This window comes from Brachionichthys hirsutus, chromosome 21 (assembly GCF_040956055.1).
Source record: "Brachionichthys hirsutus isolate HB-005 chromosome 21, CSIRO-AGI_Bhir_v1, whole genome shotgun sequence".
NCBI lineage: Eukaryota > Metazoa > Chordata > Actinopteri > Lophiiformes > Brachionichthyidae > Brachionichthys > Brachionichthys hirsutus.
The window spans coordinates 754,085-772,907 of record NC_090917.1 but is presented as its reverse complement, the minus strand read 5'-3'; the positions used below and the strand labels follow the sequence as shown (position 1 = coordinate 772,907).

General features: G+C 53.0%; 3 protein-coding genes across 3 annotated transcripts; all 3 read right to left on the bottom strand.

Annotated features, from left to right (window-relative positions):
* Nucleotides 1–727: 727 nt before the first annotated feature.
* Nucleotides 728–2,049, bottom strand: star2 (steroidogenic acute regulatory protein 2). The gene is made up of 7 exons (XM_068754941.1): nt 1,986–2,049; nt 1,791–1,898; nt 1,583–1,719; nt 1,354–1,512; nt 1,092–1,276; nt 930–1,023; nt 728–832 (listed from the first exon to the last, which is right to left on the bottom strand). The coding sequence occupies exons 1-7, from the start codon at nt 2,047–2,049 to the stop codon at nt 728–730; spliced, it is 852 nt and encodes a 283-aa protein (XP_068611042.1).
* A 1,483-nt stretch (nt 2,050–3,532) lies between these two features.
* On the bottom strand, nt 3,533–6,763 carry tbata (thymus, brain and testes associated). Its single transcript, XM_068754800.1, has 7 exons — nt 6,571–6,763; nt 6,323–6,487; nt 6,164–6,243; nt 5,706–5,846; nt 5,551–5,632; nt 5,310–5,472; nt 3,533–3,614 (listed from the first exon to the last, which is right to left on the bottom strand). The coding sequence occupies exons 1-7, from the start codon at nt 6,761–6,763 to the stop codon at nt 3,533–3,535; spliced, it is 906 nt and encodes a 301-aa protein (XP_068610901.1).
* A 2,602-nt stretch (nt 6,764–9,365) lies between these two features.
* polr3a (polymerase (RNA) III (DNA directed) polypeptide A) lies at nt 9,366–18,032 on the bottom strand. Its single transcript, XM_068754333.1, is given in 32 exon segments — nt 9,366–9,944; nt 10,019–10,151; nt 10,225–10,356; nt 10,434–10,763; nt 10,839–10,931; nt 11,019–11,112; nt 11,268–11,438; nt 11,587–11,669; nt 11,759–11,845; nt 12,087–12,119; nt 12,631–12,744; nt 12,879–13,049; nt 13,127–13,264; nt 13,339–13,457; nt 13,567–13,678; nt 13,762–13,934; nt 14,030–14,194; nt 14,272–14,410; nt 14,583–14,710; nt 14,786–14,855; nt 14,965–15,105; nt 15,191–15,332; nt 15,400–15,503; nt 15,576–15,712; nt 15,793–15,955; nt 16,045–16,284; nt 16,370–16,524; nt 16,608–16,649; nt 16,652–16,775; nt 16,983–17,120; nt 17,209–17,344; nt 17,973–18,032. Coding segments are annotated over 32 exon segments (4,200 nt in total). The 5' UTR covers nt 18,017–18,032; the 3' UTR covers nt 9,366–9,795.
* Nucleotides 18,033–18,823: the final 791 nt, after the last annotated feature.

The window sequence follows — 18,823 nt, the reverse complement described above, 5'->3', positions numbered from 1 at the left end:
GGGCAGCATCATTTAGTCTTTATGCTAAGCTAGGCTAATCACCCCGGTTCTTGTTATTCTCCCGTTGACACGCCCGACTCCACGGCGGCCCCTCCTTGCAGGGAGCTGCGTGGCTTCTCTGACCCTGGTGCTCTTTTTGTGTCATTCTAACCCCCCTCCCCCCCCCCCCACACACACACACAGTGAAACATCACTGTCTAACCCGAACCCCAGCCCCACTGTAGCACGCCGCCTTCGGTCATCCACGCTTTAAAGACGCAAAGACGGAAGGAAAAAACAAGGATGTCCCTTCTTTGTTTTGTAACTGATATATTTTTCACATAATAATGTATATATTGTACATTTCTGACGGCATAAACAGCAGCGGGAGCAGAAGGTAAACGGCATCGTTATTGGGATTGTATAGTTCTTGTGTATATACGTGTGTGAATGAAAGCTTTAAGTGTTAATATTTATTTTATTTTTAAATGCTATGGAGAACAAAGTAAACCACGTTTGAGAGAGACCCTTCGTCCCGCTCCTGTTGTGATTCAAACTCTCTTCCTCGCTGCGTTCAGTCTGAGCCGAGTGTTCGTGTTTTTACAGTGAATGAAAGGACGGAGGAGAAACGGGAACGCTCTTTATTCTGACCCGGAGGCTGAGTTCTGATTGGCACACGGTGATTCCTATTATCATCCGGCATCCCGCTGGGCTGGCGCTGATCTCCGCCGGCGCCACGCAGACTCGGTCACCTGAGGGCGGAGCTTGCTGTGAAGCGGCGGCGGAGGTTGGTGGTGAAGTCCAGCTGCACTCGGGGCAAAGCCTGATTGACGACGGTCTTCGGCAGCCAGCCCTGCAGACAGCACGTTGATCACATGACAGAAGGACGTCCCACTTTAACAGTGGTCTCAGTGGGCGTGGACAGGAAGCACACCTGCAGGAGGATTTACCTTCACGTCCATGTTCAGGAGCCACGTGAAGCGACTCTTCGTCGCATCCTCCTCCAGAGCCTGGATGACGATGCAGGTCGGTCCGTCCTCGGCTCTGGAGGGACGGGAACGCACCGAGAGTCAGAGGAAGCGGTCTGATCATTAGAAAACGGATGCTCCTACCTCACGAAGCCGGCCTGTGGCGGGAAGGACTCGAGCTGGATGGCGACTCCTCCGAGATAAACGCCGGACTTCTGTTTACAGCCGTGTCTGACGCTCAGGAAGTCCCTCCCGCCGATCAGGTTTCCCGCCGATCCAGCTGAGACCTCGTGAGTCACGATCGTTTCGGGTCCTACGTGCTTCAGGATCTGCAGAAATCGCACGCCGACGTCACGTTTTGCCCGGCCTGAAACGTAGCCGGGCGGCTTTGCGTGTGGCGACTCGCCTTATTATGCCGGACGCCCGGGTTCCACAGGTGCATCTCCTCCACCCTGACGAACAGCAGGTCGTAGAGCTCCTCCACGCTGGCCTCCAGCACCGCCTCCAGCCGGAACACCTTCCTGGCCCCTGGCATCACTTTGCTACAGATCACATCCCCACCACTCTGAGAGCGGAGCGGCCGATGAGCACGAGGATGCAGCGACAGCGCGGCTCCTTAAGTCCCTCCCCTTTACCTCCGTGATCTCCACTTTCCAGCCGTCTTTGTCCTCCAGCATGCTGAGCGCCGTCCTCATGGCTTCCTGGCCTCGGTGGACGTAGAGCAGCTGCTCTTCCTTCGACGGGACGGGCTTCGCAGCTTCGCTTTTACGCTCTGCAAAAAGGGATTCTTTCAGGAATGGCGTGACGAAGCGAAGGAGGAGTAGAGGAGAGACGCTTTCGTACCGTTATTCCTGAACCCGGCGTGCGGCCTCGCGTGGCGCCGGCTCTGTCCCAGTCTCTGCAGGTGCGTCAGCTCCTGGCCGATCACCGCCACGGCTGCCCATTGAAGTCCTGCAGGATCAAAGAAGAGAAGGCTCAGCAGTCACAACCCGGGAACAGGAAGTTGTGCGTCAGGTGGGGGGGGGGGGGACTCTTTACCTGCCATGCTCCTCAGGTGTGGGTAGGAGATGCCACAGCAGAGCTTCACGACCGCAGGCAGCATGTTGTCCGTCTCCGGCAGCGACAGCGAAGGAACCCAGAGCGCCTCCGGTTTTTATAAGGCTCCTCTGAAGGACGCCACGCCGAGATAAGAGCCAGAGAAGAAGATAGGAGCTGCTGGATTCGGTCCTGAAGGTCACACGTGGCAAGAGTCGATCCGCAAAACAGTTTCTGTTGTGCTTTCGGTTCTTAGAGGCTCTTTCTGAAGCGGCTCAGAGTGACGAGTCCCGAGTGAAGATCAGGATATACGAACCCAAGAAGTCCCAAGTCAGGACGTACCATCCCCGAGTCAAGACCAACAAATTCCAAGTCCAGTCTCAAGTCCTAAACTCCAGCCTGGAGAACTTTACCTGGCGAATGTTAACGCCCATTCAAGAAGAGTTTCCTGAGTTTGTGGGGAGTCAAGTCCTTAAACTTTAGACTCGGGTTCCTGGTCACGCACGAGTCAAGGCTGAGGAGAGAAATAACAAGCCGTTACAGCAACACCTGCGTTTGAACCTACCAATGAGATGAGGGCTCAGCATCAGTCATCGCTGACATCACTGAAGTCGTTTCTGTTCACCGTGAGGAACGTTCGGTGCAATTATGATTCTGGACCCAACAAACTGCTTCTTTCCTCTTTTGCGAGACTATTTATGCAGGATGCCTGAAAGGATCGGAGGTCTCCCGAGGATCAGGGGGAATCTGGGGGGGGGGGGCTCCGTTCGTTTCGGTCAAGGCCCTGAACGACGGCAGCGATTAGAGCCGGCTGATACAGCGGCTGCGGATAACAACAACCGATATGCTTCGCTCCAGCCGTGAAGCGAGTTCACACGATTCCGTGTCCTTCGTTCGGGCCGACACGCTTTGGCGGGAGCTGATAGGGGAGGCGGAGAGATAGCGAAGAAGCTACAGATAGCGTGTCGGCCAATAATGAGGACCTCTAATGTAAGAATAGTCGTTAAGCGGACCCGGCCTCTGCACAGATTCATGTGTTCACCTGTGAGTGAAGTAAAGAGGAATGTTTCACAGGAAGTCCTCGGGTAGATTCTGTGTGGCGGCGGCGGCTGACAACTCCGCAGAGACTGATGAGGCTTTCCAAAATGATGACGAAGCCTCCGCGATGAGCGGGCAGTGACGGAGACGATGAAGAGCGGCGGATAACAGCAGCGTGAATGAGCTGGAAACAGCGTGCAAGATGATTGGCTAACAGTAAAGGTGTGTCGCTGCGCTATTGGCCGGTTGGCTTCGACGACCGCAGAGGTAAGAATGACAGGATGGCGTTAGAAAAACAAACAAACAACCATCTAATGATTTTCATATCGATAAAGGTTGAGTAGCATTTTGAGAGAAAAACATTAATAAAAGTTTCCTGCATGAGTTTCCCAATTTCAGATGTGTCCTGAACGCAGCACGCTGGGAGAAGGGAGGGGCACCTTTCCCAGGTGAGCAGGTGGCGTCCCGGGACGGGGTCCAGCTCTTTGTGTGTGTGTGTGTATGGGGGGGGGTCATATCTGAGGCATTCTCTGGCCGGCTGCCAACGCTGCGCCGGCAAACAGCTGCCTCTTATCGGACCCGCCAACAGGTGTCCTTGTGAGAAGAATTCATGACGTCAACGCTGAACTTCACCTGCTGACCAGCGCGCAGCGAGGCCTGGTGACGCAGCGCGGTGGCCCCCGGAGGCGCGCCGGACGCGCTCAGCCGCGCCGCGCCGCGCAACAGAAGACGCGTCGGAGCAAAACGTCCCTTTGAGCGTCTGCGAGGTTAATAATCCTTCAAATCCAAAGATCAAAGCGGTTTGCTGTTCTTCTGTTGCTATCTGTGATGTCATCAGTCTCGTAGCACCTGTAGTGTCTTTTCTAAATTTAAATTGGGCGTCATCCCTGTAATCACATCGACCAATCAGGACCTTGGTGCCGCACCTGTCAGGTGGACGGATCACAGCCGAGGCCGACTTTGAGGAGAATAATTATATCTTTTAGTTTAAACGCAAACGCATCTTTTGGTGTTTTCCTTTTGTAAAACTGCAGCGTAAGCGATTCTATTAGCAGGTGCGGCGAGTTTGGGAAAGAGAAATCCGGCGTCTCCGCGCAGACGCCTCCGGTCTCATCGCTCTATCTCGTCAAGGTTTTGCCGAGTCTCCAGTCGGATCAGCCGACAACTGTGTCACGTCTGCGATAACCACAACATGGTCTCCATGACAACACAGAGCTTGATAAGTGGACTAGAGATCCATTTGATCTTGAACTGGATTATTATGTAATCCTTTTGGTCGGTATCTGGATTTAAGGACGGCCCTGGAAGTCGAACGGGTCCGTTTCTATGACGATAGAAGAAAACCACCTGAAGATGAAACGGCCTCAGGATGGAAGGGTGGACGGGGGCGTGTTCCGCGTCTGCGTCTGTCTGAGCCGACCTCGTCAAAGCGCTCGACAGAAAACAGGTCCAGTCATTCATTTACTTCTATTTATTTATCACGTCATAATTGATCTGGGGCTTAGGGAGCGTCCACAGAGTCGGGTGTGGACGGATCGGTTCTTTAATGAGGGAACCGGGACATCGCTGGGAACTGGGCTCAGAGCTCTGGAGTTAATCCGGAAGGTGATTCTCAGGTCCCGCGTGGACTTCCAAGACCTCTGCGTCTCCGATCGTCTCTGCAAACGAATGGCTTTACTGCAGTTCTGCCTCACAGACCCAACCTGGCAACCTCTCAGAAAGCTGGCAACCAACGTCGAGGTCGTCTAACATTGATTTTTAATCTTTCTACTGGATCCAAAAGGCTTTTATGCGTATAGGGCGCTCTTCACCGGATTAAACGCAGCAGGTCAACCATAAAATACAGAAAAATTACTGAGTGCAGAAAAAAAGGTCTAAAGAGATAAGTAGCAAAGAAATGTACTGAAGGAAAAAATCGTTTCAATCATTTCCCTGTGCCCTGTGATGAACTGGCGGCTTGTCCAGGGTGTGCTCTGCCTCTCGCCCTCCACCGTGACCTGGGCTCTGGTTCTGGTTCTGATTCCAGGCCTTTAGTGTATCATTATAGTTTGAACAGAACTTCATGGAAAGACGTGTTAAACTTAAAGGAAATAATCCCTAAATCTTGACATAAAACAAATATTTAATCCTGAAAATAAGTTATTTCTGTGGGGATACCTGGTTGGCCGGCGCTGGAAGCTCGATTCCCTCCCATCGAGCTACGAATGAAAACAGAAGATGTTAAATGAAAACCATAAAAACATCACGAACAGAAGAACCGGCTGAAAAATAAAAGGACGCCAGCCTGACCTGCTTCTCTGCGGCCTCCTCCACCGCTGGTCGGGTGCAGCTGCACCCGGATGAAGAGCCTGGAGGGGGTGGAGCTTCTGATGGTGATGATGGTGATGATGATGGCCGGAGAGGTCGACGCCCTCCAGAGCTCGTTTGATCATCTCCATCACCATGTCTTTCTCTGTGGACGGAGGGAAACGGGTCAGAGCTGCAGGAACATCCCACTATGGCGGCGCCCTGCCATAGTGGACGGGGTTACCTCTTTGGCATGCGAGCAGGAGCCACTGCTGGACGGTGGACAGAGAGTCCGTCTGCAGGATCTGACAGAGAAGCTCCAGGACCTGCCGGGAGAACAAACCGAGCCGTCGCCGCCATTGTTCGCCGGAGGACGTTTTACGTGGAGGAGCTTCTCACCATCAGCTCCTGGTCGTGGAAGGCCTGAGGAGCCGGCAGCCGCTGGGATCTGCGCTGGTAGGACTTGGAGGACGGAGGGACAATTCTCCCGGTTTCAGCTGAATATTGAGTCTTTCTGCGGACAAATTCTTCCTCGGGTTCCTCCTGGAACAAGAATTATTTCGGTTAGCCTGGTTAAAGAATCTCTGCTTTGATCTTCCTCTGTGGGCTGGATTTTGGAAGCTGACAGCACCGTCTACTGGCCTGGCATGCACACTACAGCGTTGCCATGGCGCTTACAGGGATCGTTTAGAAAACGCTGAAATTCGTTCAGTTTGCAAAGTGAAGCCGAACAGAAGGACAAAACCCGATTCAGCTTCCGTAAGAAGAGGGACGGCCGTAACCCGACACCCTAACGCATCCCATCCCCCGGACTCGTCTGCTGGGGTTCTGATCCGCCTGGACCGCTACGCATTTACCTCTTTTTTTGCTGGAGGAGACAAACGGACTTTTGCAGCGAGCTCTTTCAGCTCATCCCGCCAGGCCTCGGAGAAGAGCGCTGTGGAATGACGAGCGAGAAGAACCCGCCGTTATTCTGAATCTTAATGGGAATGTTTCAGCTGCTGCCCGAAACCCACCGGATTTGCCTTTGTTGCCGCCGTCGCCTCTCTGAGCCGGCGGGAAGGCGAAGGAGGGATTGCTCGCCGTCCGGAAGACGTGGCTCTTGAGGAGAGGATGAGGGAATAAGGATGAAGTAACGTACCAATCATCTCTCACCGAGCAGACGGGCCTGCCGTTGAGTCCTGTGTGGGGGGAGAAAGAGGCACAGGACCCACCAGTCGCTTCAGGAACCACTTCAGGAACACAACCAGAACATTTCCCTCACCCTGGATGTGTCTCACCCGATGTGGGTGAGGGTTGTGCCTGGAGAAGAAGGAGTGATGGCTCAGGGACCCAAAGCGAGCGCTGCTGGTCGGAGGCTTGTTGGGGAAGTCGGTGCTGAGCGCGTCCTCGCTAAAAGAGCTGCGGCCCGTCGCCCCGGTCAAGCCCCGGGACGCCGGGCTCTGTGCCGTGAACATGTGGAATTATCAAAACCCCCGAAGGCTTTGTTTGAATCTGAAGGAGCAGAAAGAAAGGAAGTCTCTCGCGTTCCTGATGTCAAGGAAGTCCAAAACAACCAAACCGGAAATGTCCTCCAAGAGTCCAAATTTCACTGAGACTAAAACTGGGCTAATAAATTTAACTTGAGTAACTCGCAATTTAGCAAAACACACTTTAAAGAAGCCACTTTACCTGCAGGAACAGCCTCCAGCTTCCACTTCATGTCCTGTGTTCCCTTTTGTTGCTAAGAAACCTGAACAGAGCGACGAACAATGGCAGCCTGGAACAGCGGGAAGATATAGACACCGCTCCGAGGAGGTGTTCAAGGAGGAGCAGTCACCTCCTCAGAGGTCACACCCAAAGAGGAGCAGTCACCTCCTCAGAGGTCACACCCAAAGAGGAGCAGTCACCTCCTCAGAGGTCAGACCCAAAGAGGAGCAGTCACCTCCTCAGAGGTCACACCCAAAGAGGAGCAGTCACCTCCTCAGAGGTCACACCCAAAGAGGAGCAGTCACCTCCTCAGAGGTCAGACCCAAAGAAGAGCAGTCACCTCCTCAGAGGTCAGACCCAAAGAGGAGCAGTCACCTCCTCAGAGGTCGGACCCAAAGAAGAGCAGTCACCTCCTCAGAGGTCAGACCCAAAGAGGAGCAGTCACCTCCTCAGAGGTCGGACCCAAAGAAGAGCAGTCACCTCCTCAGAGGTCACACCCAAAGAGGAGCAGTCACCTCCTCAGAGGTTAGACCCAAAGAGGAGCAGTCACCTCCTCAGAGGTCACACCCAAAGAGGAGCAGGCACCTCCTCAGAGGTCAGACCCAAAGAGGAGGAACATGATGGTAAGGGGTCCGATACGAACCATCATGAAACATGTCTTCTGGTTCTGATCCAGAATGAGGTCAGGAAGAAATGTTACATTTTAACATTAAAGGTCCAATATTATGAAAAACTCACGTTTCTACACTATTATGGTGTTTTTGGGTCATTATCAACCCAAACAGCGAAATAAACCATCTGTAATCACGTCTGGATGAAACGTGCACGAGATGTGCGTGCACGTGCGTGCGTGCGTCCCTGTGTCTGCGCTCTGCGGGTCCACGCCAGCTTCAGGGGACAGAAGGACAGAGTGGATAAAGTTTATTTTTGTGGATAAAGTTTATTTTTGGTGCTAATGTTAGCAGCAATGTTTCAGCGTGCTAAACACGTCGAGCCAGACTGCTCTAAGAACCTCGGATAATGAAACTTTATCTAAAAGACGGAGCCCCGACATCTTCCTGGGAGAGGCGAGGCAGCCATTGTGAGTATTTTAATGTTATTTGTTCTCTCTGCTCGGCTAGCTGTGTGTGGCTAAGCTACCGGTACATGTAGTAGCTTGCTAGCTAGCGGCGGCTCTATTAGCTCAGAGCTGTAAGATATTCGGTGTTACAAGAATGCAACGAGGGAGAAGTGTAAAATAAAGCTTTCATGATTCAAAACACCGCGCCGTGTGTGCGTGTGTGTGCGCGTACGGACACTACCCCTGATTAGAATAGAATAGAAAGCCTTTATTGTCATTGTGTAGCTGCACAATGAGATTTGGAGCGCTGCTCCGGCTCCTGCAGAAGAGCAGAGTGGATAAAGTTTATTTTTGTGGCAAAAATGTTTTATCGTGTGCTGAAAAAAAAAAAACGTCGCCTCACGGGTTACCATGGTTGCGCTGCTGCGCGTGCTCGCTCTGAACGCTTCCGGGTTTAGAGCGTTTCTGACATGGCTGCCCTGCAGCATCTGTTTGTTGTTTGGATCAAAGACTGGCACAGATATTTCATACAAGTGTTTGGGGTCGTTAAAACCCATTTATGGAATCAACTCTGATTCACTTCCACTTTTCATGGTTGGTGTGTAAAGACACCAAGAACAATCTAGAACCTTCTGGTACTGATCCAGTGTAATTTGTAGTTGCTGTGTGATATTTGTGTAGTTTCTGTGTGATATTTGTGTAGTTTCTGTGTAATATTTGTGTAGTTTGTGTAATATTTGTGTAGTTGCTGTGTGATATTTGTGTAGTTTGTGTGATATTTGTGTAGTTGCTGTGTGATATTTGTGTAGTATTTGTGTAGTTGCTGTGTAATATTTGTGTAGTTTGTGTGATATTTGTGTAGTTTGTGTGATATTTGTGTAGTATTTGTGTAGTTGCTGTGTGATATTTGTGTAGTTGCTGTGTGATATTTGTGTAGTTTGTGTGATATTTGTGTAGTATTTGTGTAGTTGCTGTGTGATATTTGTGTAGTTTGTGTGATATTTGTGTAATATTTGTGTAGTTGCTGTGTGATATTTGTGTAGTTGCTGTGTAATATTTGTGTAGTTTGTGTGATATTTGTGTAGTATTTGTGTAGTTTGTGTGATATTTGTGTAGTATTTGTGTAGTTTGTGTGATATTTGTGTAGTATTTGTGTAGTTGCTGTGTGAACGTTGTTCTGCAGAGACAGCCTGACGCCAGTTCACGGCTCTTTTCAAGTTGATTCTAAAGCGTTATTGTTCGCATTGAATAACACGAATCACGCACCGAGACGTTCTGAAGGGTACCAGAGGAAAATAAACTTGTTCAGAGAAGATTTCTGGGTTTTTTATTTCATCATACTTCACATGAAGATGTTTTGTACAGGATGGATTGAATCGTTGAGCCGCTGTTCTGTTCGGTGGCTTTCCAGCGTGAATAAAAATCTATTCCTGCGAATCGAAGCAGCAAACGCGGCACCGAGAGGTTCGTCAGAGTTTATTCTACCGAGATCTCAGTAACCGAGGGAAAAACAAACGTTTCTGTTTTACGTCACGGCTTAGAATGACTGAAGTAAAATAAATAAACCTCCATCGCTGACATGCAAACACACCCGTCGTAAAACTAAACTCGGCCTTCTCTGGTCTCTGTGGGCCCGATAAAGAGGAAGCTCCTGTTCTCTGTTGGCTCCGCCCGAAGATAACCGTCCCGCGTCGACGGCGAGCTGGGAAGGACCTCCGGACGCGCTGCGGCTCGCCGGCGCTACGTGATCAGAGGGACGTGGAAGTCTGCGGAGTCAAAGAGGAGCGGCCTTTTCACCGGGCAGGGGTCCTTGTCGGCTTTGTGCAGGAGCTTAAACAGGCCTGTTCCGATATTCATCGGGATCCCCATGATGATGCACTCGGACACGCCTGCAACGGGAAGGCCGGGAACGTTGACGACCAATCAAATCGAAGAACAGTTTGATTCCAGACGCGCCGCTTACCGCAGACGGAGTCTTTCTGTCCGAAGTAGGCGGCGTCGAAGAGGTGATCGGCCGTCCTCTCGAAGGACGCCAGCATGAGGACGCTCTCCTTCATTTTGGCCAAACCGAACCTGGTGATTCCCAGAATCTCCCCCTGCATGGAGACGGGAGGGAACCACAGCGATGAGACGACCCCTGACCTCTCAGCACGGCGAGGAGAAGCGTACCTTGTAGGCCATGAGGTCCGCCAGCAGCATGACGTGGCGCCGGTCGATGCTCATCCCGTGGTTCACCATGGTGTACTGGATCTCGTTGATGATGGTGGACCGGGCCGCCTCGATGCCGAGCGTCTTCTCCACCTGTAGGGCGCATTTTACATTTGGACCGACGTGCCCGCCGTCCGTAACGCCGGCGCCACCGGGCCCCGACCTCCCACCTCATACGTGTTGTTGGACGTCGTCCTGCTTCCGTTCACGCCGTGCGTTGCCATGACGCTCCTCAGGTTGTCTCCCTCCACCAGCAGCTTGTACTTGTTCTTGCTGCTCTGCTCGTCGATGTGGATGACGGCGCGGGCGACCTCGGGAATGCCCTGAACCACCACCTTGGGAAGCTCCTCCTTCAGCGACTGCAGCACGTAGTACATGGAGCTCTTGCTGTTTTCTCGCGGCGAGACGCAAACCACCGCCTCGCCGTGCACCGCGATGTCTCCTGGCTTCACCCGAAGCTTCGACATGCAGATGGAGTAGCGCACCGTTTCTGCATTCACCTGAAACGCAGCGAGGATTCAAGCGGTTGTGTCCCCCCCCCCCCCCCACTTAGGTCGAGTTAGAAACGTCCTCACCTCCAGTCTCAACAGCCGTATCCTCTCCAGCGACAGTTTCACCAGGATGAAACAGTCGTCCGGGAGGAAAACCTCTTCTATGTACTCGGAGATCTGCAGAGGACGAGAGGGCGTGGCTTTAGTCCCGCGCCGCTTGAACGCGGCTGATGAGGAGTCCTAGAGGCTGCAGGCGTGCACTACCTCTCCTAGGAGCGTTTTCTCGATCCTTCCCTTCACCAGCCTGGAGTAGTCGGCGTCGTCTTCCACGTCCAGGTGAGCAGTGATGATCGGGGTGCTGAGAGGAGGAGGAGGAGGAGGGGGGGGAAGGAGGAGGGGGGGGGGGGGAGGAGGGCGGGGTAAAATTTGTTCTTCAAATTCATTACCATGGAAACCCCCCTGAGCTTCCCATCAGAGATGTCACCGTTTAAGTGAGGCTGAAATCTGGATTACCTGATGTTCTTGGAGGCGTTGATGATCTCCTTAATGCGAGGCACCCCCAGGGTGATGTTCATGGACGCCACGCCGGCGAAGTGGAAGGTTTTCAGGGTCATCTGAGTGCCGGGCTCGCCGATGCTCTGGGCGCAAAGGGCTCCGACCGCCGAACCCGGCTCCATCTGAGCTCTGGGTGAGGAGGGCGCTAATTAGAAGCAGCTAACGAACAGCTAACGCCAAACAAACGACCTTCTGTCTGAAACGGGCATCAGGACGGAGAGGGAACATGTGACCTTCATCCTTTCGTTTGCGTTTACAGACTGGACCCGTCCTCTACCTCATGTACTTGTCCCTGCAGGTCCCGAGGAACTCCTCCAGCTGGGTCGGAGTTATGCGGTCCAGCTGATACAGAACCTTCGGCTGCAAAGCGAGGCAGAGAGACGAGCGATCAGAGCTCCAGATGCGCCGCTGGGGGCCGGTGCCGCCTGCTGACCCCCCTCCCCACCTACCTCGGTGGTGCCGTTGTCGTTGATGCCGTACTTGTCCCTCGTCTTCTTGATCCTCTCGGAGAAGCCCTTCGTGAACTTCTTTATCTCCTGGAGAAAGGCGAGGAGGATTAAACAACCGTCGGACGTTTGGCACGATGAGCGTCTCATGCTGCTTTCGCCGCTCCCCGTGGAACCGGGGTCAAGAGAAAGCGCCCCCAGGGGGCGCGTTTAAAACGGCAGCGAGACGTCAGAATCACAGCGGGATGCCGAGGTTAAGACCTTAAAAGCGAGCGCCGTCGCCGACACACACCGGATTAGCTCAACCACAACCGGCATGCTGGCGCCATACCTCCAGGTACTCTGAGCCGGTGTCGGTTAGCTCCTTCACAAAGGGAGGAAAGGGTGACGCGTTACCGCCGGAACTTATTTACAGCGTTTATGAAGAATGTGTTCGATCTCAGTCCTGCTTGTTGGGTAGATACGGAAAAACGGTGTGTCCGAGGTGCAGGAAGACTGAAGTCTAAAGACGACTGTTTATTGTTCCCTCGCTATGACGCACTAACGACGCTCTACACCCACAGGTGTGTGATGTCATCGCGTTACTGCAGCAGCATCGCTCCACGACGGCAGGAAGCGTCGGGACGTCACAGAATATAAAGTGAGTAATAAGAGAGTTGAGATGGACTGTTAGCAGGAAGCTACCTGCTAAGAGCCAGATCAAACGGGTCATTGATGTTTTCTAGCATCTCTCGGTTGAACTTTAACGTCAAAGAAACTTCTCAGAACTCTGGAAATTGTCGCACATTTAGATGCGGGCAGAAATGTATTTTAACAGCTTTTAAGATCACGGTAAAACTCTTTGATCCGAATGGTTCTGAGAGTGATGACGTCACCTCTAAGAAACTGTCTCGGCAGCACAGGAAGTCCGTTCGCTTCATGATGGCGTCCGCGGCGAGGACCAGCTCGTTCTGACTGAGGGCGGGCTCATCCGGACACGTATGGACCGCCTGGAGGAAGGGGAGGAGTCGGGCGGTTAGCGCCGCTGCAGACATGGACAACACCAACCGATCCGAAGGAGAAACGGAGTTGAGCTAGCGTCGGCTCGGAGGATTTAAAAGCCCCGCTTGTGGCTAGAACTCACCCGGATGTTGTCCAGAACCCTCTTGAACTCCAGCGGCTCATCCTTCCCCTCCATGGCGGCGGGGTCCAGGCAGTCGCCGCCGTAGATGAACTGGATGATGTCGCCGGTGGAGTTGCGCACCGTCAGGTCGTACTGGGAGCACAGATCCTCCAGGGACTTGACCAGACGCCTCTGTCGCGACATGAACGGATCGTCTTATCCCGCAGCCAGATTCACGACCCGTCGGCACGGCAACGGGGGCCGTTTACCTGCATGTATCCCGTTTCTGCCGTTTTCACAGCAGTGTCCACCAGACCCTCCCGCCCGGCCATGGTGTGGAAGAAGAACTCTGTGGGGGTCAGGCCGGAGTAAAAGCTGTCGGCCACGAAGCCTTTAGCGGCCGGAAGCTGAAACGCAGCGGCCGAGCGGGACAAATTAATATTAATATTAATATTCAAATCAAGGACAACTCGCTCCTTACCTTGGAGTGTTTCTCAAAATGAGGGAGGGATCGATTCTCAAAGCCGTTGGGCACCCGGGAGCCGCTGATGGCCTGCTGGCCCACGCAGGCGATCATCTGGGAGATATTAATGAAGGATCCTGGACAAAGAGAGCCGACCAATGAGAAGGTGAGGCGGGACCAGAAGCAGGAGGATGTAAACGCGGCGCAGAGAGCTGATGCTGGGACTCTCGCTCTGCGCCTCCTCACCTTTGGAGCCGCAGAGCGCCATGATCAGGGGGCTGTTGCTCTTGTCCAGCTCCCTGAGGCAGGCGCTGCCGGCCCGGTCCCTGATGACGGACAGCTCCTTCAGGATGAGGGCCTGTCGGGGACACGTGGACAGGATGGTAACGCTAACGGGGGGGGTTAGCTGGGTTCAGGGGCGGGGCTCGCTGCCACACCCACCTCCAGAGTCTCCTCCGCCGAGCAGCCGGGCTGCTGCTGCAACTTGCCCGTCTGCAGAGCTTCGATATACTCGTCACACTTGCCGTAGCCGTCATCCAGCAGCTCGTGTTTGGCCTTCAGGAGACCCTGGCCCGGCGTCACGTCGCCGATCCCGATAGAGAAGCCGCGGTTGGCTGAAGGTTAAAGAGAGACGGAATCAACGCCGCTGCCGATCACCTCGTCGCATCAAAAGCTTTGATTTTGTTGAGGCTGCTGGAGGCCCCCCTACAGAGGTAGACGGGGGCGAGTCTCGCCAGGCGGGACATGGCGTTTGCCGCCTCCAGCTGCCCCCAGTCTCTCAGCAGGATGTAGAAGATGTTGTTCTTGGAGCCGGATCCCAAGGTGCCCTTATCCATGCTGCCACACATCAGCTCGCTGTTGTGGATCACGACGACTAGGGACGAGACAGGAAGTGACATCATCAGGTTGTCTGTGTGGATGATCTGATTACGCATTTTATTCAGAACTCACAGGAGTCGTTGTGGCAGAGGTCCTCTCCTTTGCCACAGTACTGCTTGCCCCTGGTCCTCAGGTTGGCCTTCACTGGACATTCTTTGCTTGGCTTCAGGATGATGCTGAAGATCTGTTTGCCCGTCCAGAGAGCCATGGGCTGATGGAGACGCAGCAGGGCGTTAGCAGCAGCAGGGCGTTAGCAGCAGCAGGGCGTTAGCAGCAGCAGGGCGTTAGCAGCAGCAGGGCGTTAGCAGCAGCAGGGCGTTAGCAGCAGGGCGTTAGCAGCAGGGCGTCAGCAGCAGCAGGGCGTTAGCAGCAGGATCTCTTACCTTCATGACCGCCGGGCGGGGGAGGGACACCCTGATCCTCTCGTCTTTGCCCACAAGGATCGAAGCCACTATCTGACAGGCTTTGGTTCTGTCGAAGAAGGTGTCCTTCAGCGTCAGCAGGTAGGCTCCTGGGAGGAGCAGCAGAGATGGTTGAGGTGCTGCACCGCCGTTACAGGCGGAGCTTTACTCTAAGACACACCCACCGGTGAGGAAGTCCTGAATAGCAGCAATCAGAGGTTCACCGTTTCTCGGGGTGACGAGATTCGCTTTGGTCTGAAAGGAAAGGCGTCCAATCAGTTCCTGACGCGGTCGTCGCCGCTGGTCGGTGTGTGTGTGTGTGCGTGTGCGTGCCGCGCAGGCCGCACCCTCCCCCGGTACCTACCCCCATCAGGACCAGGGCCTCGGCTTTGGCTTCCTCGGTCTGAGGGAGGTGAAGGTTCATCTCGTCGCCGTCGAAGTCGGCGTTGTACGGCGTGCAAACGCACTCGTTGAACCGAAACGTCCGGTGAGGTTTGACTCTGGCCTGCCGGAGAAAAGCAGAGACATTCAGTCCGCCGGGGGGGGACGGGGGACGGGGGACGGGGGGGGTCAGCGCTCATTCAACGCACGATGTGGGCCATTATGCTGAGCTTGTGCAGAGACGGCTGCCGGTTGAAGAGGACGATGTCCCCGTCCATCAGGTGTCTCTCCACCACGTCCCCGAACCGCAGCTCCTGAGCGATCTTGTCGCGGTTTCCGTATTTCAGAAACCTGACGGAACAAAGGGAGTCAGTCGAGGCGCCGGGGGGGGGGGGGGGGGGGGGCACGGCGGCCTCACCTTTTCATCTGCGTGTGGCGGTTCTGGATGAAGTTGGCTCCGGGGTGAACTTCGGGCCCGTTTCGGACCAGCTTCCGCATCAGCTCCAGGTTGGCTTTGTTCACCTTTAACGCATTTAGAAACAGTCGTGAAGACATCGATCGCGCCGTTGATTCTGATCACGAAATGAAGCGCACCCTCGCCGGGTAGGTCAGGATTTTGGCTACGTGCACCGGGACAGCAACCTCGTCGATCCTCAAGTTCGGGTCGGGAGAAATGACGGTTCTACCGGAGAAGTCGACTCTTTTTCCGGAGAGGTTTCCTCTGAAGCGACCTGAATTTTTAACAGTTATTCTCTGGAGCAGGAACTCGTTTAAAACAGACGCTCCACATAGCCGGAATGTAACTCGATACCCTGTTTCCCCTTCAGCCGCTGCACGAAGCCTCTGGTCCACTTCTTGGGCGCCATGTTGAGCGGGATGCCGGAGAGCTCGCTGTTGATGTAGAGCGCACACTGCAGCTGGAGGAAGTCCCAGTCCTCCATGATCATCTGCGTCTTCGCCCCCGTCATTCGATGCTGGAAGGGAAAACGGCTTCTCAGACGGAGACCCAGGCCGTCCCGGGCCGTCCCGGGCGCCCTGCCGCAGACGCGGGCGCGGCGCCGACCTTTTTGATGACGTCGTTGAGGAATATTATCTCGGTGAGCTTCATGGTGAGGTCGTCCTCGTTGGTGCCCGACTTCAGGTCGCTGACGACGGAGGGCCGGATGCAGAGAGGAGGCACCAGGAGGCGGGTGAGGATGAGGTCTGCGGGTTTACCCGTTTCCGGGTTCATCAGCAGCAGGGGAATGTCTTCCTGGGGGATCCTTCTGAACATGTTCTGCACCACCAGAGGGTTCAGGTTCTCCTGGGGAGGGAGGGACGCAGAGAGGGGACGTAAGGTGCAGGTACATACGGTGCTTCTGCTACCGCTCCTCGGGTCGGAGGCTCACCTGAGCTCTGGACAGCAGAGGCTCCATCAGCTTGTTGTGCTCGATGGCGGTGTCGAAGGACTGCATGAACTCCGACACAAACGGCTCCACCGCCTTCTTGGTGCTTTTATACTTCTCATGGATGATCTTCAGCAAGCCGCATTTCTTCACCGTCCCTGAGGCATGAAAGAGAAATGTAAATATTTGGCATCCAGACGTTTGGCAGGAGGAGATAAAAGAAACAAAATGTCTTCCTCACCGTTGAACGAGGAACAGTTCGGGCAGACGCTTTTTTTGCGGTGTCGGAGATCTTCTTCTTCAGCCCCCGTTTCTGGAGGTAGGGCAGGTTGGGATTTTTCAAATGATCCATGAACTGCAGCTTCTCCTCTTTGGTCAGCATGATGCTGGAGCAGGTCTTACAGGTCATCTGGGGGGCAGAAGGTCCCACATTAGATCGCTGGAAGGCCACATCAGGCTGAACTTCCAGGGATCCGTTTATGTACTTTGATCCTGTGGCGACACCTGGAGGACAAGCGCATTTACTGCACGTCCTATTCTCCTACCCCCTTTTAACGCCATGTGACATGTCTGCATGTCAACATGAGCTTTCTGACGCATTCCGCTGCAAACCTGCCTGTAAAATCCCGATGATGGCTTTGAAGTAACCGACGTGGAAACACGGCAGCTCCAGGTCCAAGTAGCCGTAGTGTCCCAGACAGTCCGCCAGGTTCTTCCCGCAGGTCAGACAGGGCCTGTCCTTCTCGCTGGTGCCCTGCAGGAAACGCGAGAGCGCTTTAGGACGTCCGGCTGCTACTCCTGCCCTTATCGAGTTAACGTGCGCGTGCGTGCGCGCTCATTACCATGCGGTGGTCCAACACGCCGTGGCACAGCGGCGTGCGTTTGGTGTCCTGGCTGTACAGGTTCTTACTGACCACCTGGATGTGGGCCTGCTGACGCATCTGCTCGGCAGATTTCATCCCAAAGCAGATGTGGCTTCTAAATAAACGAGAGAAGCGAGCGTGAAGTCTGACAGAAAGGTTTGAGTATTGAACACAACTAAAGCAATAAATACCCCCCCTCGGGTGGTGGAGAGGGGGGGGGGGGGGCTATAAGTTCTCCATAAGCAGCTCGTTTGGTTTAGTTCGGAACATGATCGGTTATTGATACGACTAATTATCAAGCCATCTATATTGTGTTTGGTGGTCAGGATGTCGCGGTGAACACATCGAACATCCCCTTCTCACGCGGATGACAAAAATCGGAGTTCATCACGTCAAGATGAAACGCTCACAGCGTGCTACGGTCTGACGTCACAGCCGTGGGGGTAAGTAATCAATATTCCTACCGGGACGCAGCTTCTATCAGCTTAACGACAACGGGAGATAAACAAAGACAGTTTAAGCTAATGTTGCCCGCGCCGTACTTATGGCTACTGCTACTGTATAAAAGATAAACTCAACCGCCACATTATATTTAAAGAATATTTCCTTTCTTTCTGCGCATAAGCTAGAAAGCTAACGGTCGCGCTAAATTCCCTATCTCACCTTTGATAAGAATAATAATTACGCACTAATGCTATATTGCTACTAGCTAGCTAGCTAACAGCGTCACTTTCGCAACTCACATTTTCTTGGCCACATCCGTCTCTCTGAACTGCTCCTTCACCATTTTGGCGTATAATTCACGGCAGCACTAAATCGATAGATGCTCTGTCCTCATCTGTTAGCGACGGGCTGTCATTTTAGACTCCCGAGTTGTGAACGTGCGAAGCTAGCAGCTAGCAGCTAGCAGCTACATGCGATGTGTTCATAACAACGTGAGCGACAGTGAAGGCTGCGTTCAAGGACTCGGGAATTTAGACGGAATATTTCTAGAATTGTCAAAACACGTAACGAGATGATGCGATTGATTGATTGAAGAAACATGGAGGAAAACGAATACATTTTAACTGGTTATGACTGGACCCATTCGATAATAATAGTAACAGTAAAATCGTAATTTTAAGTGCTATGTCATCATTTTTTCGTCTATCTACGGCGCTACCATAATTGATAGAATTATATAAGGGACGGGTAGTAACTGTATAAAATTGTCGTATTGATAGTTTTTTTTTTTACATATATTACAAACCACAAACGCAGGCTGAATTCACCATATTTCTGGTTTTGTTGATATTGGGAATTTTTTATTTTACGTGATGTAAGTGAATGCCGCACAATAATATTTACAACTACGGCAAGAAAGATGAAGCACGAAGGGTTTTTCGCGATCAGTTGATTGCTGACACCTCGCGGCTGAAATTTCCGTTAAGGATTTAAAAAAAGAATCAGAATTTTTTTTAAATATTCTTTTAGTACTTTGGTTCCTTTATTTGTTAAATATCTGTAGGCTACTTGACTGGTTATTATTATTATCTTGTGTGGAAGGCCAAATGTAATTTCCTCCAGTCTGCCTCTAGATGGAGCCAGAAGCATT